The following is a 24178-nucleotide window of genomic DNA, read 5'->3' as shown; positions in this document are numbered from 1 at the left end:
CTCTCTCTCTCTCTCTCTCTCTCTATATATATATATATATATATATATATAATTTATAAATATACGCAGGCAGATGCGTGATGGGGTGCGGTTGCCAAGGCGACGGGCTCCGTTGGGATCGGTCGCACGTAATTGTTTCACGCCGCCACGTACGAAGTGTGAAGCAGATTTTAGTCCACGCAGGAGAAGTGCTGTTACGAGAGAAAGGGCAGGGGAGATCAAAAAGCAGCTGAGATACAAAAAGAAAAGCGGCACCAACAATATCAAAAGAAACAACAAATAGAGTCGGCGGCGATGTTCGCTACATGTCGCCTAAAAACGGAATCTCTTCCAATGCAACGGACGCAGACGAAGCGTTGGACAGGCCATAATAGTATAGTTTTGCTGCCCGCTTGGTCGTGTGGCGAGCGCAAACGACTGTGGTGCGGTTTGGTTACAAACCAGAAAAGGGCAAATTGGGGTTCGTCGTGTTCTTGGCGATAACGTCTTTAGCTTCGCACAACGCGAAACGTGGTAAGGATCGAAAGATGGCGCGCGAGGTAAAGAACAGCCAGTGCCGTTAGGCAGAGAAACGACTGGGCGTCGGAGCAACCACAACACATGCTTCGCTTCACCGACCACAGGTGTGAGCAGCAACCGCAGGAAGAGAAAAAACCAGAAAACGAAGAGAAGAGAAATTTCAACGTGACGATTCCTTCTGCTTTTACCGCCCTTTCCTCGTTTGTGGTCTTTAATGAGCTGAAACGGCGCTGACCCACCGCTCCTGCTGCGCGTAGTCGAGGTGGATGCTCACGTCTCGCCACATCCCACTCTTCTCCATCAAGTCCGCAACTATGTGCGCCTGCAAGCCGACCTCGATTAGCATGTTTGGTGTGTCACGCAGTGCGGCCGGTCGCATGTAACGCGGCTTTAGCAGTTTTGCCCCATGCACGCACAGCTCTTTAAAGTACAAATGCTGACGCGACTCGCGGTAGTCATCGCCAACGAGCGCCATCTTCGACTCCCAGTGCGTGATGGAGCGAGGTAATTCGACGTACTGTTCTCGCAACACGTAAGGCGGGTTGGACACAACTACGTCAAACGTGCCGACAAACTCCGGCTTCATCGTGCCCAGCGGTCGATCCTGTGCTACAGGTGGCTCTTTGCCAGCGCTGCTGATCTCGTTTGTTGTGTCAGATGCAGTGGACGGAGACGAGCTGCCTGGCTCGAGAAAGTGCTCAAACATATCACTTTCGATCGCTTTGTAGCGACTGTCCGGAATGCCGTTGCGCTGCGCATTCTGCTGCGACACCGTCACCGCTTGCGGCAGGATATCTAGCGCCGTGACGACCGCACCGGGGACGTGTTTCGCCAGCGCCACACCGATGCAACCAGTGCCGCAGCACACATCCAAAACGTTCAGCCGCGGTCCACTTGTATTGTCAACTTCAGTCGCAGACGAGCGTCGCACGCGATTGAGGTAGTTGTAGACAAGCCAGTGGGTCCACATCTCCGTCTCCGGCCGCGGACACAACAGGGGCTCTTCGCAGTGGATGTCGCAGCCGAAAAAGGGCTGCGAGCCGATAATGTACGACAGCGGCTTGTGCAAGTCAACTCGCTCTAGCAGCGCCGTCTTTACGGCACGGCGTGCGCCGTCGCGTGAGAGGTGCCTTGCGTTTGCAACGCCCGCCATCCATTCCTCCACCCACTGAACCTCCAAGGACGCCTGGTACAGCATTGCAGGGTCCATCACGGTGGTGCCCTCGTCCTTGTAGAACTTGTCGTAGATCATCTTGGTGAACATGCGCCGCTCTGGCAGCGACAAAAACTGCGTGTCGGTGTTCGCGGGACGGCACAGCCGGTCCAGCTTCTCGATGGCATCGTCCGTCGTGAAGTCCACCACAGAGGGTTCCGCCGCAGCCCCACCGTCGCCAACGGATGGAGATTCTCCTGCTGTCTTGGGTACGTTGCGGGTCTCCGCCTTGGCATCGTCGCCCGCCTCCGCCTCCAGCTCAACTGCACGTGCGGGCACATATCTCACGGCGTGTGTTTTTGCGTAGCCGGGGTCCAAGATATGCCGCGCCCCGAAGGTGATAGTTGCCGCAGAGGCAGCGCGATGCAGAAGATCGTGTTGCGTCGTGGCAGAGATAAGCGATGCGCCCGCAGCCGACCGCCGGCAGCAAAGAGAGGTGCCTTTGCAAGACGACCGCAACGTCAGGCGAAAACGAGAAGGGACAGCTGTCCCCGATCGAACGGGGCAGCGTGTGGGTGCAGGAGGCAGCCTCGTCACCCCTGCCGCGCCTTCCGGGAGCCACTGCGGCAAGCGAGATGGGAACGAGCCGTGCATTATTGGAGTTACCACCGCTGTCCGCTTACGCTGATCGTTGCTGGCTTTGTGGAAAGGTGCAAAGCAAACTTGAGCCGCGGAGCAAGGGCGAAGATGTTTACCGTGAAAGAGGGGCCAGAAAAAGAGGACGGTAATTCGAACGGTGCGGATAAAGAAACGCACGAGCAATTCACATATCTTTCGAGAAGTTGTAGCGAAATCCAATGCGCACTGCGCGGCGGAGAAAACTCCACATTTGTTTTGTCCCAACTGTGCTCTTTTGTGGATCACAAACTTCTGTAGGACTTCGCTTTGCTTTTAACAGATTGTGCGGACAAGAGAGAACAACACAGGTTGCATTCACCCCGACGATTCACAAAAGAGAAGCAGGCACGTAAAAGATGTGAAGGAAAGGTACTATGGCAATAGAGCACCCCAAGAAATAAAAAAATCTACTCCGCAGACAGAACGGAAAAAACAAGCGCCTTTAAATGGTTGGCATGTGAGGCCCTTTCGCCGTGTCGTACGCCAGTACCGCGACTCCAATGCAAGTGATGCAAACACCTACAACGGCGTTCACGACGCACATCGCTTGCTTCAATCGAATGAAGCGGTAGCGCGACGCTGCGCTGTTGAGGGCCACATCGGTCGACCCGGCGTTACCGCTGTTATCGATGTCTTGCTGCTGCTGTGTGGAGTAGGCAGCCGCGGCAGTCGTCGCCGAGCCAAACGGCCCGTTGGGCGAGAAGACGCACCACCCGACCATCCCCGGTGCCACCATCACAATAAACACGCTGAAGAGCGTGCCAATGATGTGAATGACAAAGTCGATGCCCGACACCGTCGCCGCGATGAGCACCGTGGTAAAGACAAGAAAGGCCGCCTCAATCACGATGGCAAGAGTGGTGGTCAAGTCGGGCGAGCCAACGTCGCGGTCCACGTCGACGGTGCCGGGTGGGCCGCGCGGAGAGATGTACGCCTCGTCACTGTCGTCGGCATCGGCGTTGTGATGCATTGCGCTCACCGCGTTGTAGGCCGGCGTCCATCCCCCGCCCCCGCCGCCGCCCGCCACCGCAGTAGCAAGGGGAGGATGGGTCGCCGTCGGTGCGGGGCCGGTGGCCAGCGAGCTGCTCGGGAACACTTCATACCCGGTGGGCGGCGGCGCGTTGGTGGTCGTGTGCAGCAGGAATGACGCCTCGCCTGGTAGCTCCTCTCCCTCTGCGGCTGGGGGCGACGTGGCGCCGTCACGCCTGGCCTCCTCGTCTGTCAAGATGGCGCCGGCCGCCACCGCCGCCTCGCGCATCAGCGCCGACTGCTCCGCCCACGTCAGCCCGATCATCATCAGCCGGTGCAGGCCGCGCCGCGTGCAGATGGACACAACGGGAAAGACGCAGGCAAAGTGCGCAAAGAGCCCTAGCCGGCCAATGTTCATGGGCACATCGTCCTTTGGGTAGTTGGACACGACGTTACCGCCGATTTTCCGGTCGGCCACCTCGTTGCCAAAAGTCAGGTAGCCAAAGAAGCCTGTCATCGCGTAACACATAATGATGATTGGAAAGGCAACGGCAACCGACCCCATCATGCAGCGCGGGCGGCGGTCCTTCAGTTCCTTGTAAAAATACGGTACGTTGTAGTGGTAGCTTAAGGCTAACCCAAAGGTCGAGAGCGTCTGCAGCATCTTCACAGACAGGCTCATCCAATGGATGCTGCCGTAGCTTTTCGGGTCCACGTGGGGGTAGTCGCTGACGTGCTTCGTGTGGTAGCGATAGAGAATCACGAGGACAATGTACAAGATGGTGAGGAAGCCGAGCAGGGAAGACCACTTCAGCTCCTCCATGTTGCGCGCACAGCTCAACACAAAGAACACGACCCCACCCGCGGCAAGCCAGAAATACTTGGAAACCAGAAAACCTTCCGAATGGGTAATGTACGACACCACCGGCGGCATCGAGTCCGCAATCACCTTAGAGTAGATGACCAAGGTGCCGTAGTTGCTGCAGAACACCACAAACTCCATCAAGACCGTCACGATGCGCCGGCAGCGGCGGTAGTGCCACTCCTGCCGCGCGTAGGCATCGTGCAGGCCGGCGTAGGCGCTCGTTGTAGGGAAGCTGAAACGGTCGTCACCATCGGCATTCCCCAATGAGGACGCATTGCGAGCGCTGTGGCGGCTCTGGTGACAGCCACGACGGTGACGATGCGCGTCTTGCGCGTCGGCCGTGGCGTCGGGTGGGTTCGCGGCATCGCGAGAAACGGACATGTTTGGCTGCGTCGTTGATGGGTGCGCGGAGCCGCTTTCGGCTGGCCCTACTGCCGTTGCCCGGGCAGCCTTGGCATTGCTGTCGCTGCCGTCACCTTTTTCATCGCTCGGCGCGACTGCACCGTTGCCATCACCATCATCAGACGCGGTTGGCAACGGCGCGGAACGTTCCTTCCCTTTCTGATAGAGGTATTCCTCCCACAGCTGCGGCGGATACAGCGCGAAGGCCACCACCTCCGTGATGGAGTAGCGCCCCGTGGCATCGCAGCCCACCACCAATAAGTACACGCTGAACGCCGCAAACGACGCGAGAACCAGTAGCAGCGCCAGACCGACAAAGACGGAGGAATAGTACAGGGCCAGCGGCAAGGAGAGCACACCCGCACCGATGACGCTGCACAGGGTGTTGATGGTGGTGCCGGTCACCGTGCCGGTGCGTACTTCGCGAAAAGATAGGTCGGCAAAGGAGAGGCCAGTGGCGACGCGATGGCTGATGCGTCCCGCGAAGGACTGCCGCTGCGAGGCGCGAATGTCATGGACGTGCACCCCGCTGAACGACGCAGACCTCATTTCGTTGTCGAAAGGATACAGTAATGAATCTTTTCTTAGAAAGGAGAAAGCAGAAGAGGTGAACGCATGAACAACAGCACGGGAAGATGCAGAAGACTTTCAGCTTCGACGCAAGCAAAACAAACCGATGGCACGTGTCGGAGGAGGCAGTTACATGAAAATATGCTCAAATGCAAGAAGAAATGAAAGACGGCTCGATATAAATGCCGCCGTGTTCACTGCAACTCCTACCCGATGCGGTCAGGCACACGCAGACACACACTTTCCCGTCGATGTTTAAGAAGACCTTTCGGGCAAAAATAGCAAAGTAGAAACAAGAACAAGTGGATAAAAGACCAAACCAGGAGAAAAGAAAAAACGGGAAAAAGCGGTACGCGTTGTAGAACTTGAATTGTTAATATAGTTATAAGGTAAAACGCCGAAAACTACGTAGGATCCTGTAGCAAAATAACAGTGATGCGCATCCGCAAATGCGGAGAAGAGTGAAAGAGAGGAGAAATGGGAGTTGAGGCAAAAGTGGTTCCTTTTTATTATTATTTGAAGGCCCCAGCAAGTCTTTCGGGATGTACAAACACAAGAAGAAAGGCAAAGAGGTGCTCTCTACTTCTACCTCCCAGAAAAAGATATCTGAAACCGGCAGCGTAGAGACGCTGTTCCTACCAGGCTAGCTTCACTTTCAAAAGGAAGGTGGAATTCGTTTCTCCTTAAATAAGCGGACTCCCTTTTTATAATTCTACACTCTTTCCCTTTCCCAAATGTTTAATTGTTGGACGCCGCACTGAAGAAAGAAAGAGATGTTGAAGAAGAGAAAACCAAAAAAGTCAGTTATCCGAGCACGATGAAAACCCCGAGAGACGCAACCGAATGTCTCGGTCACCATTTCAGTGGTTTTGCTTCAGGTGATGGCCCCTCTATTAACGGATACGCGAAAGGAGCGATGAACAGAGTCGCTCTGTCTACCAGTCGCGCATGCTTCCTCTATGAAAAACACCTTCCACACACGCGGTTAGTGCCTTGGACGCTTCGCAGGACCTCGCGTTTGCTCGTCTCGCTGCCTCATTGTCTTGCCGTGATTCGTGTGCTTCTTCGCCTCTACCTCCAGCTCCGCCTCACGAGGTCGCGTGCTGGCGCTGCTCTTCTTCTTTTTGCCCGTCACGTACTTGGCTTCTAGGTTGCTCAACATAGACTGATACGACGACGCTTGACGTTGCCGGATGGCGAGCTGCAGTGCGCCAAGGCTTCCGTCTTCGTCACCTCCGTTCGCTGTCATCGATGGGTGGGCACGTCCTCCAGCCAGTTCCTTCAGGGCCTCTTCCGCTTCCGTCCTCTCCCGCCGCATCGCCTTTTCGATTTTGAGAATGCTCTTTGGCAAGCTAGATGCCTGCCAGGCTGCGGTCGTCTTCAATGTTCCCGCCGCCACCAGCTTCTCCACAAGACGGTGCAGACGCTGCACCTCGCTCGCCTCTCCGTTGTCAAAGAGCAGGTACTCCCGCACCATTTTGGCAAAGTTGCCATCACACTTGACGTACCCCTTCACCACATCGTTTACCTCCTCCTCTGAGCCAGCGTACGCCGCAAAGAAGTCGCGCACTTGGTCGGCGAGTTCGGCCGAGCGCTGCTGCCGCGTCGCCTCGTCTGTCATCGCGTGTGACGCATCACCCGCGGCGTCCGACACGAAGCCGGTCACGTCGTACACGGCACGTCGATCGGTGTCGGAGAGGACGGCGTAGGCGTTTGAGATTGCCTTGAACTGCTCTACGCCGTCTGGGTTGCGGTCGGGGTGGAATTGAAGGGCCAGCCGACGGTACGCGCGCGTGATCTCGTCAAGGGAGCTATCTTTTGCCACGCCGAGAGACGTGTACAGGTGGAACTTCGTAGCGCCCATGGCGGGCATTTCAGGAAGCTGCTTTGCGTTGTCGTGGTGGCGGTCAACGTTCTGGGTGTTTGGGTGTGTGGTCTATTTCTCGGAACTTTACCTTTTTCCGTCCTCGTTAAGACTCTCGTGAGAGCAAATGTATGGGTTCGTTAATGGTGTAGATGTGCAGTATACATCTGAATATTTCCGTCTCTTTTGTGTACACTACACGAATGGAAAGCACAAGAAACGACAGCGCAGTAAGAGAAGAGCGGGGGAGCGGAAAATGGGAAAAGAGCATCGCCCTCTTGAGAGTGTGCTAACAACAATAAAAACCGAGCAGCTCGGAATGCCTGTTAGACAGCGAATACTACATTCTACCGGTTTGCCACACGACCAGGCTTTCTTTTCAGATTCCAGCAGTCGCTCGTCAGTTGGGTACAACGCTTTCAACGTCTGCCTCTCGCGAGCAGCTGGAAAACAAAACACGGCACGCTACCGGTACGTCACCATGACGAAACAGACGGCCGCCCGCTCAAAAAAGCAAAAAAAAAGAGAAAGGATGCTTCTCCGGCTAGGCTGCCGCCTTGATCTGTTCTTCTTTTAAAAACTTCATTTGATTGTATACGTCATGCTAATGGTGTGGATGTTACTGGCATTTCTCTTGTCTTTTGCTTTTCATTTTTCCCCCTTCTTCGCCTTAGATGGAAGAGAAAGTAAAGTGCTGGGGAGACGCCTTCTCGCCCTCTCTCTCTCTTTCTCGTATGAGCGCTGCTGTCAACGGCGCCAAGGTAACGAAAAGGTATGGTGAGCAAAACGCTTGAGGAGGTCCCACAAAGAGAGAGAGGGGAGTGGAAAGAAAAAAAAAGAACAAGATCATAACACCAATGACTGGACAAACATGAACGAAGACGAGCAAACGAGCTGTGCTCACGGAACAATTGGACACGAAATGCCTTTCACGGCAAGCACACCCTCGCATACCCCTCGTTACTGCTTTCCCTACTGTTTCGCTACCTTAAAAAGAAAATGGAAAACACTGGATATATATGTGAAAGAAGACCAAGCGAGAACAAAGAGCTTTCACACGCTTTTCAGTTTCCATCCAGAGTTTCCAATGGTTACACCCTCGCCTTCCACGCTCCCTCGTTGCTCGCGAGATACAGGGAGGGCGGGAGTAACCTGCCTACAAAACACACTCACGTCGTTCCTTCCCAAAGCAGCTATCGCAACACGCTTCTTGACCTCCGGCTCTCTGCGACTTACTTCGCAGCCTTCACAGCGTCGATAAACTTCTTCGCGTCGGCATCAGACCAGCCGGCGTTCTTCGCCTCCGCCTGCACGTAGGCTTCGAGCTTGTCGGCGCCGTGCTTCTCGGCGTACGCCTTTGCCTGGGCGATGTTCGTCTCACGCGCTACCGCGTCCAAGTGCTCCGGACCCTCGCCGCAGTATTGGCTGAGTTCGCGGGTCGTGTACCGCGTTAGTCGCACGCGAGCCACCTGACGCTCCAGCACCTTCTTCTGCTCCGCCGGCAGGCTCTTCGCGTAGGACTCGATGTCAGACTGCCAGCTCGCGCCAAAGTTGTGCTCGATGTTGCACGCCTTCAACGGAGTGTTACCGCGGAACTGCGTCTCGCCGGTGAGGAGCTTGTGCAGCGCTACCATCTTGGGATTGCTAGACGCCGTCGCTGCCCCAGCAGCAGCAGCAGCAGCGGGTGCAGCCGCAAGACGAAGGAAGGAGCAGCGCATCATGATGAATGAAAAGAAGAGAAAAAAAAAGGCAATCCGAAGGGCGGAATGAATTTGGGCGGCAAAGACACGCTAGAGAGCAGATCGAGAAGGGTCAAAGCTAGAGTGAGGTCCGCAGTGTGGAGCATGTTGTGTTTGGGGGAGGGGTAATGTAAGACAGAGAGAAGGGAAAGAAAGTAAGAGCAAGAGCGTTCGGCAGAGTACCGCCACAACTGTTCACTAGCCATGCAGTAGCAATCGAGCCGCTTTACTGTTCATTTCCTCTGTTTTGAGCGTCAACCTTGCGGTTTTGATATAGACAAGCATTGCACTGTTGCGCCAACGATAAGCGCTTCAACAGAACAGATCCCTATACTCCTTTTTTTGAATCCTTTCTTTCAAAGGGTCCTGTTTTCTGAACACGCAGAGTCGTCGCATTTCGGAAATGCGGAGAATTTTCAAGGCCGATAAAACTTCTCCTTCGCTGCACCGCCAATCACCAGGACCAACCCAAGTGGCATTGATGGATTTTACTACGTGTGTGTTTTCAAACGCGTTTATTAAACAAAAGAGTGTGTGTGTAAAGCGCAACCTCCTCCTGAGGATTCCCCTTTCAAACTAAGCAAGAATAACAGAAGAGGAACACTGGGCGTGAATAGGGTGGTGGATGGCACGGAGTCAATGTGGTCACGTAAGAAAGAAAAAGAAACGAGAAAGATGTACGCCACAGCTTCACCAAAAGCCCTCGCCGCCTTCAGCAATCAGCGCTGATTAATAGGAAAAAAGAAAACACTTAGTAGTTCTCTGTAAACAAGGTAGAAACGACGAAGACAGCAAGCATCCAGCGTCCCAACACACAACGCATCCACAAACACATAAAAAGGGGGCCTCTTCTTTCTCTTTCGTCTATGCTCCTCCTCGCCTCAAGATGGCCTTACGCCCAAATGTCAATGTCCATCAGATCATCGCCGAGGTACTTCTCGATCGTCTCCTTCGGGTCGCAGGCCGCGCCGTGCGACATGACCTTCTCCACCAACTCACGCCCGGCGGCGCGGTTCAGCGGATCACGCTCGAACTTCCTCGTCCAAATGCGACGCGCCACGCTCAGGCTGTAGAGGTAGCCGTAGTAGCCGGCGGGGTAGCCGGAGAGGTGCTCAAAGGAGAGCGTGGTCAGCACCCCCGTCTCTGTCGGCTCCGCCACCGAAAGCGGCTTGGCGACTTGGATGAGAGCCTTCGCCATGTTAAAGGCACCACGGCCGAAGTCACCCATATCGCCTAAGGTGCGCTTGCCGACGTGGCCCTGATCGCCGTGCGGGAAGTACACCGTCAGCGGCTGCGGTCCGTGTAGGGCTTGATCGACCGCCGAGAGCACCACCTGGTCCAGCATGTCCAGGTGCTTGAACATGTTCGCCGCGTCGTTGCGCTTCTGCACAATGTCGAAGGAAATCGGCTCGCGCGTGTTAATGCGGTGGGCCCACAGCTTGAGGAACTCGTGGGAGGTCAGGAACTGCTCAAAAAGCTGCGAGAAGGTCTCGACGTAGTCGATGCTGGACCGTGTCCCGGCAAGGTTCTGCACCTGCGTCTGGCCAAAGATGGTGTGCATCGCGTGGCCAAACTCGTGGAAGACGGTGGTCACCTCGTGCGGCTGCATCAACGTGGCCTCGTCGTCGTAGGTGCCGTCCGGGCGACGCTGCACCGGCTTCAGCGCGCCGACGTTGGCAGTGAGCACCACGACGGGGTACTGCCGCTTCGGCAGCACGAGGCCGACCGTGGCGAGCGCGTCGGCGTGCGGCACACAGCCGAGTTGCAGCGTTAGGTGGCCCGCCTGGCAGTACTTCATCTCGTTCATGTACATGTCCAGCACAATGACGCCGAGGAACTGCTTCCCCTCATCGAACACGTGGTACTTCTTGGCGCTGGTGTTGAATATCTCCTCGGGGTTAAACGGCACCTCCTCCAGCTTCACACCGAACACCTCAGAACAGAGGCACTGAATCCCACGAATGCAGTTCGCCACCGAGAAGTACTCCGTCGCCGTCTCCGGCTCGGCGTCGCGGCGCATCGATACGGAAACGCGTGCGCGAAACTCGTCGGTGATGTTAGCACGGTTGCGCACCTCGCCGACGTTCTTTCGAATGCGGTCCATCTCCGCCTCCGCCTGCGGGCGATACTTGCTGGCGATGCTGCACAAGAAGTGCCACACGTTCTCCTGGTTCTCTAACATCGTACCGCGCAGCTGCTGCTCCGCAAAACTCTCAAACCCGAGGGTCTGGGCAAGCTCGTAGCGGCACTGCAGCAGGTAGCGCAGGGTACCAAAAGGGTTCGCAGAGCCCTGCTCCGTCAAGAACCGCATCGCCAGCTCCTCCTTCTCAATGTTCATCTCCGTCACTTTGGCACGCTGCACGTCGGGCAGGTGGATGCCGTTGTTCTCCATGTCACGCTTCAGTTGTATCACGTTGCGGATCGACTCGGGAGACAGTCCCTTCCGGCCTACTGGGCTATCCAGCTCCCTGATCACGTCGTACAGCTCGCGCCGTGAGTTGACCTCACACATGTACTCGTACCCTTTCTGGAAGGCCAGGGAGGCCGTCCGCTTGTACTTCTCATCAGGATGGATCTGACGCACAAACTCGCAGGGGTCTAGCAGGAGGCACAGGACATTGCTGGTCGAATCGATGAGGTCGTGCTTCGCCTGCGGCGTCGGCGCCTTCGGGACCGCCTTCAGCATCTTTTCGCAGATATCAACCGTGGCATCGACGGTACCGAGCAGGTTGTCGGGGCTGGAAAGAAAGTTGAGATTCGGAATGTCCGGCACGACACCGTAGGTGGTCTCTTTGGGTGCTGCCGTCGTGGGAGCCGTCGTGGGAGCCGTCGTGGTGCTCAAGAAACGCGCACCAAAGTTCGCGGTAATCGCGACGGCCTTCGGCGTGCAGTACGCGCGCGCAGCACGTGAAGGCAAACTGCGGAGCATCTTCGTGGGGTCTTTGGCTCCTTTTCCTTAAACGCCGTGTGTGTGTGCTTGTGTGTATCGAAGAGTCGGTACGAGCAGAAATGCGTCGTCTTTGTGCTTGCACGCGAAATTCTAATTCAACGCGGCGATACTGCCGGTGTTGGGCTTTGCCTCTCTTCTCTTCGCGCAAAAGCAGCGCAATCGAGCTTTCTTGAACGCTCAATGCGCGTACGTTTGCAGGGCGAAAGGGAAAAAAAAGAAAGGAAACACAAAGGAAACGTTCAATCGCAGCGCTGCGCCTTGTTTCCTTTCTGTGAAGCTTCGCGTGGATGAAGTACCATACATGTGTCGACACAGTAAGCGTCATTGGGAGGAGTCAAAGCGAGTGGGTGAGCAAAAAAATAATATATGTATATGAGGAAGAAGAAAACGCGAAGGGGAGTCAAGTTGAGAGAGAAGGCACCCAATGAAAGAATGCGTACTAAATGCTTTTCGTTTTTGTTCGGTTGGGATCGGCCTTTTTGTTGTTGTTGAATTCCATCGCCCTCAGCTGCGTCTGGCTGAAATTTGGCATTTCCTCCTCGATTTATTCCGTTTGCCTACCGCTTTCGTACGCAGGCCGCACTCCCCGAAAGCATGACAAGTGCGTCCAACAGTTATCTCCTGTGACGCTCACCTGTCCCACTCGTAAGGCGAGGACATCATCACAGAAAACAGCCAGCACTGCGGCGAACACGGAGCGAGTGTTTGCGTCTCTCTATCTCTGCGTATGTGTGCGCGTGTGTGTGTGCTCTTGTTGGTTCTTTCTTTCCAAAAAAAGGCAAATAAGGCGGACAAAAATCGGTGCCAATCTCTCCCGTCAAAACCAATACAACAGCTTTGGATAGTTGAAAAGCGGTGAGGGGGTGGCGGTGGTGATAGCGAGCGACCATCGAGAATCCGACGCAGACAAATGGTAGTACGTCCTGCACAGGCAGCATGATGGGCTGCCCACAACTTCGATTCCGATGAAACGAACGGTCCACCTCTCCGTTGTCGCACTCGGCGGAAAGGCTTTCCTTTAAAGCACTTCTACCCATAGTGTGTGGTGGTTTCTATGCGTGGAGGAAGACGATTAAATCTTTAAAAAGGAGACTCATCATCTCTGTGAGTGTGTGACTAGAAAAGTAAAATAAGCAAACCACTACAACCATCCATTCCATACGGCACCACAGCCGACATTTCACGCTCTCATCACACCGATACACGTGAGCGCACAAGCAAGACGGTACGAAGACCGCCGTTTTCAACAATCTGAGTAACAAACAGCGCTTCACATCCCCAACGAAAAGGAAGAGCAGCGACAGAAAAAAAAAGGTTTGCTTCTTTGTGTGAATGTGTGGATATGTGAGATAATAAAGCTGAGCTGTGAAACTGCTCCTTCTAACCTACATCCTATGCGAAAGGCACGTTCCACTTCGGCCGCGTAAACGCCGTCGAAAGCTGGGTGTGCGCCACGCCCTGCCACTTCTCATCTTTCAGCTCCTGCGGCGGCATCTCGTCACGCACCTTCACATACCACCGTCGCGCATTCACGCGGTCGCCTAGCTGGAAGTACGCCTGCGCCAGTCGGCAGGCGTATTCTAAATTCTTCGGGTCGTTTTCTGCTGCTTTTTTGTGGAAGCGCACACTCATCTCACGCAGGGTCCGCGTGTTGGGTAGTCCATAGTACCACGCGTACAACCGCGACGGGTCGTACCAGCGGAAGGAGCACCGGGCACAGAGCGCGCCAAGCGTGTTTGGGATCTCCGCATCCGTCGGCAGCAGCGCCATCCCCTTTTTGCCTTTCTTCATGATGGCCTGATAGTTTTCTACAAGGCCTAGGCCGGTGAGGCTCTTCATGTAGTAGAGAGCCTCTGACTCCCGTGCGGCGCACATTACGTAGGTGCGGTAGCAGGGGCCGTAGTCCTGGTTCTCGTTGATACACTTGCGGCTGACATCCACGCCCCGCTGCAGCAAATCCAGGCGATCGCACCAGTGCTCACGAGATACCTTGTTCTTCGTTTTGTCGTAGAGAACGGTGGTCTCCGCGAGCAGCGCCATCACTTCGGGGCTGTCGGGTTGCTCCTCGAACAGCCGCTCCGCGTAGTCGAAGGCGCTCTCGCCGAGGGCAAAGTCTAACAGCTGGTCGCGGAACTCCTTATAGGTGTAGAAATCCTTCGACTCACGCGAGACCGGCTTTGACGCACTCGTCGCCGCCTCCTCCAGTGCGGGTGCTGCGACGCTGTTGGTCGTCGTCGCTGCCGCCGCCGTGGGCGCTGGCTTGCTTCCTGACCCGCCCATCTCTGCTGCTACAATTCGGGTTGTTTTGTTGTTGTGTGTGTGTGTGTGTGTGAAGCCAAGGCGAGAAAAACAAACGTGACAGCCTGCTGCCGATCGGTTTCGCTTGTTTTCCTAGCCAAAGTAATAATAATAATATGGTTGCCAGCTTCACCCATTGCACGCAGGTTTGCGTGTCAGGAAGGAAGGAGAAGTCAAGTTAAGCGAACGCGGACAGCAGGAAAAACAGAACCGGAGGGCAGGAGAAGCGGAGAGGAGGGGGGAGGAAGCATAAGAGATGAAAATGACTCGAATCTTAGTGGAAAACGGAAAACGCTGCCGGCGAGCACGAAAAGAGCCGCCGCGTGTGGTGTTGCTCCGCATTGAAGCAATGCACTGTAGAAAGGGGAGAAAAAAAGAAAAACCATCACATGTGAAAATGCCACCTGGTGTTTTCGAACTAAACCCAATGCTACAATTTAGAAAACAGAAAAGAAGCGGGCTGAACTGCAGCTCATCCTCATCGCTGACTCTTCGTTAAATCAAATCGATTCATCGGTTGAACTTTTAGCTTTTTTTAAAGATATCAGCCGTGCTTTGTCCAAAGAGTTCACAAGTTGTTGTACCGCTGTCTCATCGAAGCCGCATTGCTCCGCAGAGAGATGAGAAACAAAGAAGAAAATAGTTTACAACTTGGAGCCAGGTGGCGATACTTCTCCACGAAGAGGCGTCAAGAAAGAGCTGCGCACCTGCGCCGGCGACATCCCAAGTCCAAAGAGATACTTCAATTTAATCGCCGTTGTTTCCTGCGTCATGTCGCCCGCACCGATCGCCCCCGCCTCCATCAACTGACGCCCCGCCTCGTACTCGGCAAGGTTGACGGCGCCGTAGCGGTTCTGCGTGCAAATGGCCACTACCAAATCGCGTTTCCTTGCCAGCGCCAACAGCCGCTTCATAAACCCGTTGCGCGTAGGCGCGTTGCCGCTGCCGTAGCAACGCAGCACAACAGCCGATGCCGCCGTCTTCTCAACAGCAACCAGAAACGACTCAGAAGGTGCCCCAGGTCCCAGCTCCAGCGTCAGCACCTTCACGTTGAGCTGCGCGCACACGCGCAGGCGCCCCGTAGGGTGAGGCAGGAGTAGCGGTCGGTGAATCGCCAACGACCCGCCCTGCATGGTGGCGATGGGTGGGAAGTGCGGCGAGTCAAAGGGGCGCAGGTTGCTGCGGTTCACTTTAATGGCGCGATTTGCGCGGAACAGCATCTCGTCAAATAGGATGCACACTTCGCACACCTGACTGCAGCTGGCAAAGAGCAGGGCTAGAATGATGTTGCGCTTCATGTCCGTGTAGATCCGATTGCCAGGGATAAGAGAGCCAGTGAAGATGACCGGCTTGCCAAGATTCTCCAGCAGAAAGCTGAGGGCCGTCGCGGTGGACACCATGTTGTCCGAGCCGCTTTCCACTACAAAGCCGCGGTATTCATGATATTTCAAGCGAATTAACTGCGCCAGCTGCATCCAGTCTTCGGGTGTGTGGTCCGCCGACAGCTTCAGCGAGTTCACCTGCTCTACGTCAAAGGGAGGCACGCCTCGCTTGCGCAGATCCTCGTTGCGATCTAGGATGTCGACAAAGAAGCTGCACCGGTCTACGACACTCTGCTGTTCTTGCTCGAGCAGGTCGGACTGGTAGCTGCGCATGTTTATGAGGAGCACCTTCGACCCACTCGTGTCCTCCTCCAGCGCGAGCTCGTTGGCCGGGTTGTGCGCCGCCGCGCGGCCGTCATCGTAGATGTACAGCATGTTTAGCGGGTGGGATGACATGATGAGAAGAGTGGAAGTTGAACTACGTTTTCTTTTTGGTTTTTAGGAGAGAAACGTCAGCGTTCAACCACAAACGTACAATTTCACACTCTTAGGCGGTATCACCTTTCTGCAGTCACACGAATTGCTACAGCAGTGTACAAAGAATGCTTCGGTTCATTGACTAGGCAGCAGCGAGCGAAAGAAGCACAAGCAGGCTCCGCAGTTTCGCAGGTAGGTTCGGTTGGTGTACTAGAGACACAGAAAAAAAGGTAGAAGACGCAAGGGAAAAGGGAGAACAAAAGGTATGGGAGTGTGGTCGACATTTTTTTTGCTCACTTGATAGGAGTATTTACACCGTTGCCTCTTGCTGAAGAGAGGCACACAGAGTATTCTTGCGTAGGAGCGCCACCGCCTCAAAAGGAGAACACGCAACGACAGTGCTACCAGAAAACGAGTCCCTTATGAACATTGTTCACCAGCGACAACAGAGAGAGAGTGGTTTCCTGCCGCACATTGCCATTGGTCCCGGGGGTTGCATGGAAAAGCACGCATGTAATCTTCTACCTAGAAGAAAAAAACACGCACTCCAATTTGATAGCCGTTCACATCACGGTCCTCAAGTACACATGCTTCTTTTTTTCTTATTTGCCGTTTTGTTTTGTGTTAGTTGAAATGAGAAAACTAGAAAAAAAAACAATGTGGAGCTGTTACTTCCACACGAGTCTTTCATCACGTACTACTCACACAGACACACCACAGGCACCGTCCTTCTCCGTCATGTTTCTCCACGCAATCCATCCCTCAGTCTCTCCACAACCCAATTCGAGGTAGTAAAGGAGTTAGAAGCTGGAAGGAGAGACAGAAAGAGAGAGAAGGTCAAGCCAGAAGCACCACGAGCTGTGCAGGACAAGAGGTAAGCGCCGTACGAAGAGCACGAACGCGTGAACGCTTTTTCGTTGCTGTAAAGGGGGCTTCTTATTCCTCCTGGTCCTGGATGTTGAAGTACTTGAGCTGGTACGTCTCCTTGCCGGTGGCGAGGATGCGGATCCAATCGCGCAGGTCCTTCTTCTTCAGGAACTTCTTCGTCAGGTACTTGAGGTACTTCTTGCGGTACGCCATCGTGGTGGTGATGGTGAGCACGTTGTCGTTCATGGACAGGCGGACCTTCTCGGACAGCTTGCCCTTGCGGCCGTTCAGCTTCATGTTGTCCTGGAAGAACTGCTCGAAGCCGCTCAGCACATCCTCGCTGAAGATGCCATCGGCAGCAGGGATGGTGCAGTCGATCTTGAAGACCTTCTTGCCCTTGGCCAGCTGCTTCTGGCGGACGTAGCTGCGGGAGCCAACCTTAGCGCGGACAGCGACCATTTTTGCTTGCCGAGTGAAACGGTGTACGGTGACTGAGGAAAGGGAGAGAGGGGGAAAAAACAGTTTTAGAGATGTGTGTGTAGTTGATTCAGGCACACCAGCACCACACCGTCCAGCACAGTTGGGTGATGCAGGGGAAAGATAAGAAGAAAAAAGAGAGAAAGGGAAAAGAGAGAAGTGAACTAGGAAGTCGCCATTATGTGTTTATGCAACGCTTCTTTGCTTTTTTGCGGTAACCGAAATAATTCGGTAGCGGAGCGGAGCTGACAGGCGGCAACGCCTTCAAACTTTAGATTTATCGGTTGAACTCCCATCCACGTTAAAACTCAAAAAAAGGGATACGAACATCGAAGGACGGTATTCTTCTTTTTCTTTGCGCAGTAGTAGAAACAATTCTTTTTTGGCCTTGCAAATGTGTGTGTGAACTGGAAAGCACCCTCCAATAAAACACCGCAACAAAGAAAGCGCAAGACCACGACTGAAGCAAAACCACGCGCAGATAAACCACATTGATACACAAAAATGGCACCCCAAAGGCAAAAACAAAGCAGACGTTGAGTCTCAAAACGTCAGTTGATCGCCCATCTCTTTTGCACTCTTCGGATAGAAATTTCCATCAAGGCACCGCGCGAAATGCGACTACTTGGTGCTTGTCGTTGACGCGCCATCACCCGCGTCGCCGTTGGAAATGACCTCCGCCCCGTCCTCTGCCGTCGCTGCCTCATCGCCGAGGACGCGACCACCCCGCTCGCGGCGATGCTGACGCGCCTCCTCCTTCTTCTCCGCCAACTCCGCTTTTCGCTGACGACTCATGGAAATCTGCTTGGCGCGAAATTCCTTAAACCGCTGCCGCTTCACCGCGTCCTCCTCCGCACGCTTCTCCAGGAAAGCCTTGCGCTGCTCCTCCAGCTCCGCCCGACGTTGCTCCTCCTCCTCGTCGAGTCGCTGCTGCTCCTCTGGGGCGATCCACGGCTCGTCGTCTGCGTCACGCGGATCGATCCCTGCCTTCTCCAGATCACGCGCGCGTCGCTTTTCCATCTCGTGCTGCCGGAGGTCGAAACGACAAGTTGAGGTGCTGAAAAAGACGGCGGCGGAGTGCAGGCACCGGCGCGGTGTCTGGTGAGGCAGCCCCGTCAAGACGCAGGAAGCGTCAAGGTAAGAGTTGTGAAGAAGAGTGCTGCACACACATGCCGTCGCTACCGCTGCTCTCGACGCGGATGGGCGCAGAAGTTGACGATACATTTTTGTTTTTGTGGCGGGAAGTGATTTGGGAAAAAAGGGGCCAGGAAACGAAATGGCTCGATTAGGTTTCTGCGAAGCCTGGAGGCTCTTTGATGTATAGAGGGGTCACAACTTGGTAGAAGAGTTGCGCGTCCTAGGTTGGTCGATTGATCTCGCGACGCCAAAACAAAAGCAATAATCTAAATCCTCTCGTAATGAGGAAAAGAAATTGCGCAGAGTACGAAAGAATAACAATGCGCCATAGCAACAAAGTCGAGCAGATGTAATGGACGTAAGTCACGAGACAGACAAGAAAAAGTCAACATGACCCAGGTCCGGTCCTGACAGAGAGAAACAATGAACTCTTCCTTTCCCATCACACCTCCTCTGATTCTGAGATGAGGTAGTGACATAAACTTGTTCGAGCGGACAGGTAGGCTTCTCGTCAACTAAACGATGGCACCTCGTAAACCAACGAGGTTGAAATTCCACCGCTCCGCTTCGTTGCTGCTCCGCAAAACGCACTCCTCGCTGCGTTGCAGGAGATGCCACTTCTGACATCCTTTTCAGACGAATGTACTGGTGAACATACACAAGACGTGTAAACTTAACAGAAACGTCATCGTCATTATTCGAAATTATTATTATAGTGTTAGACGACGAAGCAAGCAAAACAAAAAGAAAGACGCAGATGTTGCCTTTTTTCTCTCAGTCCGAATTCTCCGCACGAGGTTCGCGTGTGCAAGCATTCCTTCTGCAAAGGTGTCAAGGCCAAGTGTGGTGATCACTTCCTGCTGCCTTTCGTCCCCTTCTTCGTCTTCGCGCCCGCACGAATCGTCTGACGGTCTGCCCGCTCTTTCAGCTTCTGCTCGGCCTCCTTAGCACCCAGCGCGTACGCGCTTGTACGGAAGGCGCCCTTGCCGCCGAACTGACCTGTGAACTTCTTCGTCAGCAGCTGCAACTCACGCTGCAAGATGCGAATTGCCTTCTGCTTCTGCCGGTTCTCGCTGTCCACCGTGTCATCGTACATGTCGTCCGTCTCGATGTCCGCCTCCTTCGTCATGCGACTCACCCACCGATTGCTGGCCTGGCTCTTGCCGATTTCCTTCTGCAGTTTGTCGATCTGCAGCGCAATACGGAGGTGGCTGCTCAGCTGGTGCACCACCGTTGGCTGCACCGCGAAGGTCTCGATTTCGCTCTCGCGGCGGCCGAGGGACTCCATCAGTTTACGGAAGGACATGTGCTCCTGCGCGTTGACGAGCAGCATGGACAGACCAGTGCCACCGCACCGGGCGGTACGACCGCAGCGATGGATGTACGCGTCCGTCGTGCGAGGCACCTGATAGTGTACGACGTACTTCAGGCCATCCACGTCGAGACCGCGCGACGCCACATCGGTCGCCACGAGCACGCGAATATCGCCCGTTTTGAACTTGTCAATGAACTTGAGACGCTGGCGCTGCTGCATGGAGGCGTGCAAGCCCACCACCGCAATGCCCAGCACCTCCAGCAGCTTCACCAGGCGCCGCAGCATCGAAATGGCGTTCACGAAGACAATCGCGCGATCATCGCTGTAGGTCTTGAGGAAGTAGTAGAGGTACAGGTCCTTGCTGTTATCAGGGCAGCGCAGATACGTCTCATTAATACGGGTGGCCACGTTGGCAGACTCAGTGAGTGAGAAGACCTGCGCGTTGCTCGGCTTGATCTCCAGCTGTTGGAGCACCTTATTCAGTACGTCCACGTTCGAGGTGCGGATGACGCTCTTGCGGGCCGAGTAGTCACGCCGCTCGTAATTCGTCTGCAGGGACAACGTGGCGGAGGTGACGAAGGTGACCACGCGGTGCTCCGCCGCCGGCTCAGGAGGCATCGGAATAGGCTGCGGTTCATCTTTGCGACGGCGTGCCTCGCCACTCTCTTCCTCCCCCTCCTCCTCTTCTTCATTTCCCATTGCGACGGCAGCATTCGCGTCGGCAGCAACGTCCAGCTCGTCCCCAAACTCCATTCCCACCTTCTTCGCCCGCTTTGCTTTCTTCATCTTCCGCGCATCGTCGCCGCCCTCCGTAACGCTCTTGCTCTTCGTCTTCTTCCCTCCCAGAGAACCCTTGGGAGTCGTTTCGTGACTCTCCTCTACCTCCACGTCCTCGCGAGACCGTTTGGTGGTCTTTCTCGTTGCCTTCGCAGAAGGAGCCGTGGCAGTCGGTTCCTCCTTCTGCGTCTTGTGAGCTGCAGCTTCTTCCCTCGTGAAGGGCACGAACTGTTGCGTTTCGGCGTCCCAGCGGCCGCTCTCGACCTCCACGTCGCCAGCCTCCGCCCCCTCCTCCCGGTCCTGCACAAAGCCGGCGGGCAGCACCTCGCAGTGAATGCGCTCCAGCAGCGTTTGCAGCTCGTCAAAGCGGCCCGACTGTAGCATCTTATCGGCCTCATCGAGCACAACGTAGTGCAGTCGGCGGCTGATGCTGTGGCCGAGGTAGCAGCCCTCGTTCTTCTGCACCAAGTCCCACAGACGACCCGGCGTGCAGATGAGGATGTGCGGGTGGCGGTTTAAGACGCGTTGCTGCCGCTCCTGGGCCATACCGCCCACCACACAGCCGACGACCACCTGCGGGGTGAACTTTGTCAGCTGGCGAATGGCGGCGTGAATTTGGAGGGCCAGCTCGCGGGTCGGGGAGACGATGAGGGAGTGCATGATGCGCGTGCGGCGCTGCTGCCGTGTCTCGCGCGGCAGCGTCGCAGCAGGAGCAGACGTCGGCATCTGCGCGTCGTCGGCAGACTCAGACGCGACCGCTTTGTTGTCCTCGCTCGCTGGCACGCCAATCGTGACCCCGTCCCTTTCCATCTTCATCAGCAAATCCTGAAGAATCGGCAAGGCGAACACGAGCGTCTTGCCGCTTCCTGTTTCAGCAGACACCACAACGTCCTGCGCGCCGTGTTGTGCACCACTGCGCTTGTGTTTTTTGTTTTTCTTCTCGCCCTGGCCCTTTAGGTGCTTCGCCAGCTCTTCGTTGTCGTGAGCCAGCACGTTCGGCAACACCTCCTCTTGCACCGGCGTGGGGTGGGTGAAGTGCAGGTCGCGAAGCGCCTTCAGCAGCGCCGGGTGCAAACCCACCCGCTCCCAGAAGAGGTATGCCTGACCGCTGTGCTTGTAGAGGTTTTTGTTTTCCTTCTGCAGCCCGGCGGCCGCACGTGCGAGACGCTGCTGACGCTCCTCCTCTTCGTAGATGCTCGCATCCGGCAGCGCGAGTGGATCGTCCGCTGCGAGGGGAGCAGAGGGAAGAATTCTCGCCGCGGCCAGCTGTGGTGCGCTGACGGCCGCCTTGCGATTCTTCGAGCCCGAGGAGTTCGTTGACGATGACGACGTCGCCGTTACAGTGACTATCGGCGTTGCCGCTGCTGCTGCCGCAGGCGGAGCAGGACGGAGTAGCATGTCAGTCAACGCACGAGGATCGAGAATTGCCTCCTGCACCGGCATCGCCGTGCCCTCCGCAATGTCCGACACGATCATTGCCATCGGCCGCGCAGAGTCGTCGACCAGGTCGTTGCGGTTGTGTACACGTCGCGCGGCACCCATGCGCTTGCGCAGGTTCGCGCCAATCTGGTGGCGCTGTTTCATGTCATTCTTACGAATGCGCTTCTTGAAGGTGGTTTTTTTGACAGACATTTTTACTGTTTGAGGGTTTCCGAAAAAAGAAAACAGAAAAGCGGAGTCCGAAAGTGCTGCTACCTTGTCGAGTCGTGTTGATCGGACTCCACAACCGAAAAGTGGGACTTCGATTTGAAAGACACAAACGGTGAAAACGGATGAAAAGCGAGAAGAGTTTGAAGGCTTTTTTCATTACCCACAGGTGAGGAAATCGCGGAACGCACGGCCAAAGAAATGAACTCGATTGCAAAGAGGCGACTTCTTCATACAAACAGATAGATGTACGCTCCCCGACGACGAGTCACGTCGCTGATGACATTGATTTAAAGAAGGAAAGTCACTTTGCGGATCAGGCATGAACTGTAAAAGACAAGAAAAGAAGGGAGGTATGATGATGAAACGCCATCCGATCCGGAGAAGGAGCGGCACGAAGGAGACCGAAATCAAGCAACAACTGAAAACAAAACAAAAACCAACACAGCAGGATAAAGTGCCCACGCAGCACCCGCCATCTCGCCCTTCCGCCGCTCTTCCTCTAGCGTTTTTTTTTAATTATTATTTTCGTGAAATCTCCGTATGAAGAACACACTCCACCACACAAGTGAATGCGAATGCGTTACGCCGTAAGAGCTTGTTATTCCTGTTTTCCTGGTGGTGCTTATTTCCTTCAATCGTGCGAGTTCTTCACTAGCCAGTTCACGACCTCATTAATATTTGTCTGCTTGAGGGCGGAAATGGGCGTGACCACCCACGGATTCGTGTCGATGCTGGTCAGCTCCAGCAGCTCGATGCAGTCCTCCTTGCTCATGTGAGGGTCTAGGTCGATTTTATTCAGGCAGATGAGCAGCGGCAGCTTGTGGAGCGCCGCGTCGCTGAGGAGTTTGTGCAGCTCTCGCCCAGCCAGCTCGGCGCGTTGGTAGTCGCTCGCGTCGACACAGTAGATAACGCAGTCGCACCCTTGGGTGTAGCGCGGCCACTCGTGGCGGAAGCGCTCCTGGCCGCCAAGATCCCACACCTTCAGCTGCACGCCCTCCTTTCGAACCACCTTCACATTCAACCCGACGGTGGGAAAGGTTTCGATCGGGTGGCCCACCGCGAGTACGTTCAACAGTGTTGTCTTGCCACTGTTTTCCAAGCCGACGAGGCACATTTCCAGCTTCTTGCCGCTCGAGAAGAACTCCTTCAGCGCCGCGAGAAAGGCTCCCATGATGCGTGGAGTTTCGTAAATATCTAGAAATAACCCTATATAGACTACAGGGATAATGGGTGAGTATTGTGTATTGCGTGTATGTTGTGGGGGTATATGGGTGGCTTAATTGCTTCCGTCAAAGACTCAATTGTCTTTGCAGCAGGTGAGTAATTGTCGTCGATGACAACGCGTGTCGCTGAGGATATGTCGGTGCGTATAGCGGTGAGGATACGATGATAGCAGGTATAGAGAGCGGCGCCTAAACCGGTTGCAACGGTGAGACAGGTCGCTGGAGGTAGACGGAGACCGTGATCGGCGATAAACGCAAGGCGTTGCCACCGTTCCAGTTTAGTGAGCAGTGAAACTGCCTTCACTGTTTCCCAAAAATAATAATAATAATAATGAAAGCAGCACTAATTTGTACTGTTCCGCGAAAGTACGAACCCCCCCGAAAAGGAGAGAGAAATTCCATTTGCATAGGAAAATCAATAAGAGGCGAAAGGCAAGACGGAAGTGATGTTTCGATTGAAGAGTACGTTTAGCGCCCTCCATCTTCGGCATGTCCCTTTTGGGGTTTACTCGCGTGACACGCATGAGCACCCATCAAAGAGATGCCGTCACAAGAGGCAAAACAAAAAGGAAGCTGTACCATCGAAGTTCTTGGAAGGCAACCTGTGTTGCTAGCCTCAACTGCCGCTGCCGTTGACGTCACCTTCCTTTAGAGATTCGGCAAATGCTCGCAGCCAAAAAGGTTAACACGAGGCATTTGTGTGTGTGTGTGTGTGCTTGATTCGTAATGGACTTCGAGTGGCACGCCTGTTACGGATAGATACGATATTAGAGCTTTGTTCGCTATTCATCTATGAAAAACAAAAGACAGCGCGGTCGCTACGGCGCCTTCACACGACGCAAACTGAAGGGGGAAGGTGAAACCCACCATGTTCAGAGCAGCTAATAATTATTATTATTATAAACTGTTCTACCTTCTTTTGCGAA

General features: G+C 54.8%; 12 protein-coding genes across 16 annotated transcripts in view; all 12 read right to left on the bottom strand.

The window, feature by feature from the left end:
* Window positions 1–193, bottom strand: part of ABB37_03857 (hypothetical protein) — a gene marked incomplete at its 3' end in the record, with an annotated part of 2089 nt that extends 1896 nt beyond the window's left edge. The window contains exon 1 of the mRNA XM_015801324.1: window positions 1–193. This exon is cut by the window's left edge and continues 1896 nt beyond it.
* A 537-nt stretch (window positions 194–730) lies between these two features.
* On the bottom strand, window positions 731–2326 carry ABB37_03856 (putative mitochondrial Mitochondrial N(5)-glutamine methyltransferase MTQ1; the record flags this gene model as incomplete). The annotated part of the gene is made up of 1 exon (XM_015801323.1): window positions 731–2326. One exon carries the CDS (start codon window positions 2324–2326, stop codon window positions 731–733), a length of 1596 nt encoding a protein of 531 aa, XP_015659943.1.
* A 466-nt stretch (window positions 2327–2792) lies between these two features.
* ABB37_03855 (transmembrane amino acid transporter protein- like protein) lies at window positions 2793–5574 on the bottom strand (the record flags this gene model as incomplete). The annotated part of the gene is made up of 1 exon (XM_015801322.1): window positions 2793–5574. Exon 1 carries the CDS (start codon window positions 5133–5135, stop codon window positions 2793–2795), a length of 2343 nt encoding a protein of 780 aa, XP_015659942.1. The 5' UTR covers window positions 5136–5574.
* Window positions 5575–6141: 567 nt separating this feature from the next.
* On the bottom strand, window positions 6142–7217 carry ABB37_03854 (putative chaperone protein DNAj; the record flags this gene model as incomplete). Its single annotated transcript, XM_015801321.1, has 1 exon — window positions 6142–7217. The coding sequence occupies exon 1, from the start codon at window positions 7027–7029 to the stop codon at window positions 6142–6144; it is 888 nt and encodes a 295-aa protein (XP_015659941.1). The 5' UTR covers window positions 7030–7217.
* A 386-nt stretch (window positions 7218–7603) lies between these two features.
* Window positions 7604–8840, bottom strand: ABB37_03853 (putative mitochondrial hypothetical protein). The gene has a single exon (XM_015801320.1). It carries the CDS (start codon window positions 8739–8741, stop codon window positions 8253–8255), a length of 489 nt encoding a protein of 162 aa, XP_015659940.1. The 5' UTR covers window positions 8742–8840; the 3' UTR covers window positions 7604–8252.
* An 811-nt stretch (window positions 8841–9651) lies between these two features.
* On the bottom strand, window positions 9652–11988 carry ABB37_03852 (putative mitochondrial putative metallo-peptidase, Clan MA(E), Family M3; the record flags this gene model as incomplete). Its single annotated transcript, XM_015801319.1, has 1 exon — window positions 9652–11988. Exon 1 carries the CDS (start codon window positions 11686–11688, stop codon window positions 9652–9654), a length of 2037 nt encoding a protein of 678 aa, XP_015659939.1. The 5' UTR covers window positions 11689–11988.
* Window positions 11989–13101: 1113 nt separating this feature from the next.
* ABB37_03851 (putative mitochondrial hypothetical protein) lies at window positions 13102–14136 on the bottom strand (the record flags this gene model as incomplete). The annotated part of the gene is made up of 1 exon (XM_015801318.1): window positions 13102–14136. Exon 1 carries the CDS (start codon window positions 13987–13989, stop codon window positions 13102–13104), a length of 888 nt encoding a protein of 295 aa, XP_015659938.1. The 5' UTR covers window positions 13990–14136.
* Window positions 14137–14651: 515 nt separating this feature from the next.
* Window positions 14652–16018, bottom strand: ABB37_03850 (asparaginase-like protein; the record flags this gene model as incomplete). The annotated part of the gene is made up of 1 exon (XM_015801317.1): window positions 14652–16018. Exon 1 carries the CDS (start codon window positions 15783–15785, stop codon window positions 14652–14654), a length of 1134 nt encoding a protein of 377 aa, XP_015659937.1. The 5' UTR covers window positions 15786–16018.
* A 724-nt stretch (window positions 16019–16742) lies between these two features.
* ABB37_03849 (putative 60S ribosomal protein L22) lies at window positions 16743–17166 on the bottom strand (the record flags this gene model as incomplete). Its single annotated transcript, XM_015801316.1, has 1 exon — window positions 16743–17166. The coding sequence occupies exon 1, from the start codon at window positions 17130–17132 to the stop codon at window positions 16743–16745; it is 390 nt and encodes a 129-aa protein (XP_015659936.1). The 5' UTR covers window positions 17133–17166.
* Window positions 17167–17771: 605 nt separating this feature from the next.
* ABB37_03848 (putative mitochondrial hypothetical protein) lies at window positions 17772–18564 on the bottom strand (the record flags this gene model as incomplete). 3 transcript variants are annotated; one of them, XM_015801313.1, is made up of 1 exon in its annotated part: window positions 17772–18564. In XM_015801313.1, exon 1 carries the CDS (start codon window positions 18372–18374, stop codon window positions 17772–17774), a length of 603 nt encoding a protein of 200 aa, XP_015659933.1. In that variant the 5' UTR covers window positions 18375–18564. The 3 variants fall into 3 exon arrangements, with proteins under 3 accessions (XP_015659933.1, XP_015659934.1, XP_015659935.1); XM_015801314.1 differs by having other exon boundaries at window positions 17772–18562; XM_015801315.1 differs by having other exon boundaries at window positions 17772–18555.
* Window positions 18565–19137: 573 nt separating this feature from the next.
* On the bottom strand, window positions 19138–22120 carry ABB37_03847 (Atp-dependent RNA helicase-like protein; the record flags this gene model as incomplete). Its single annotated transcript, XM_015801312.1, has 1 exon — window positions 19138–22120. Exon 1 carries the CDS (start codon window positions 22009–22011, stop codon window positions 19138–19140), a length of 2874 nt encoding a protein of 957 aa, XP_015659932.1. The 5' UTR covers window positions 22012–22120.
* Window positions 22121–22660: 540 nt separating this feature from the next.
* ABB37_03846 (putative ADP-ribosylation factor) lies at window positions 22661–23607 on the bottom strand (the record flags this gene model as incomplete). Of its 3 annotated transcripts, none has more annotated exons than XM_015801309.1 (1): window positions 22661–23607. In XM_015801309.1, exon 1 carries the CDS (start codon window positions 23198–23200, stop codon window positions 22661–22663), a length of 540 nt encoding a protein of 179 aa, XP_015659929.1. In that variant the 5' UTR covers window positions 23201–23607. The 3 variants fall into 3 exon arrangements, with proteins under 3 accessions (XP_015659929.1, XP_015659930.1, XP_015659931.1); XM_015801310.1 differs by having other exon boundaries at window positions 22661–23597; XM_015801311.1 differs by having other exon boundaries at window positions 22661–23557.
* Between the last annotated feature and the right edge of the window lie 571 nt (window positions 23608–24178).

The sequence above is a fragment of the Leptomonas pyrrhocoris genome (genome assembly GCF_001293395.1).
Source record: "Leptomonas pyrrhocoris isolate H10 chromosome Unknown, whole genome shotgun sequence".
Classification (NCBI taxonomy): domain Eukaryota; phylum Euglenozoa; class Kinetoplastea; order Trypanosomatida; family Trypanosomatidae; genus Leptomonas; species Leptomonas pyrrhocoris.
The sequence above is the reverse complement of the archived record's forward strand: the minus strand, read 5'-3'. Positions and strand labels throughout refer to the sequence as shown.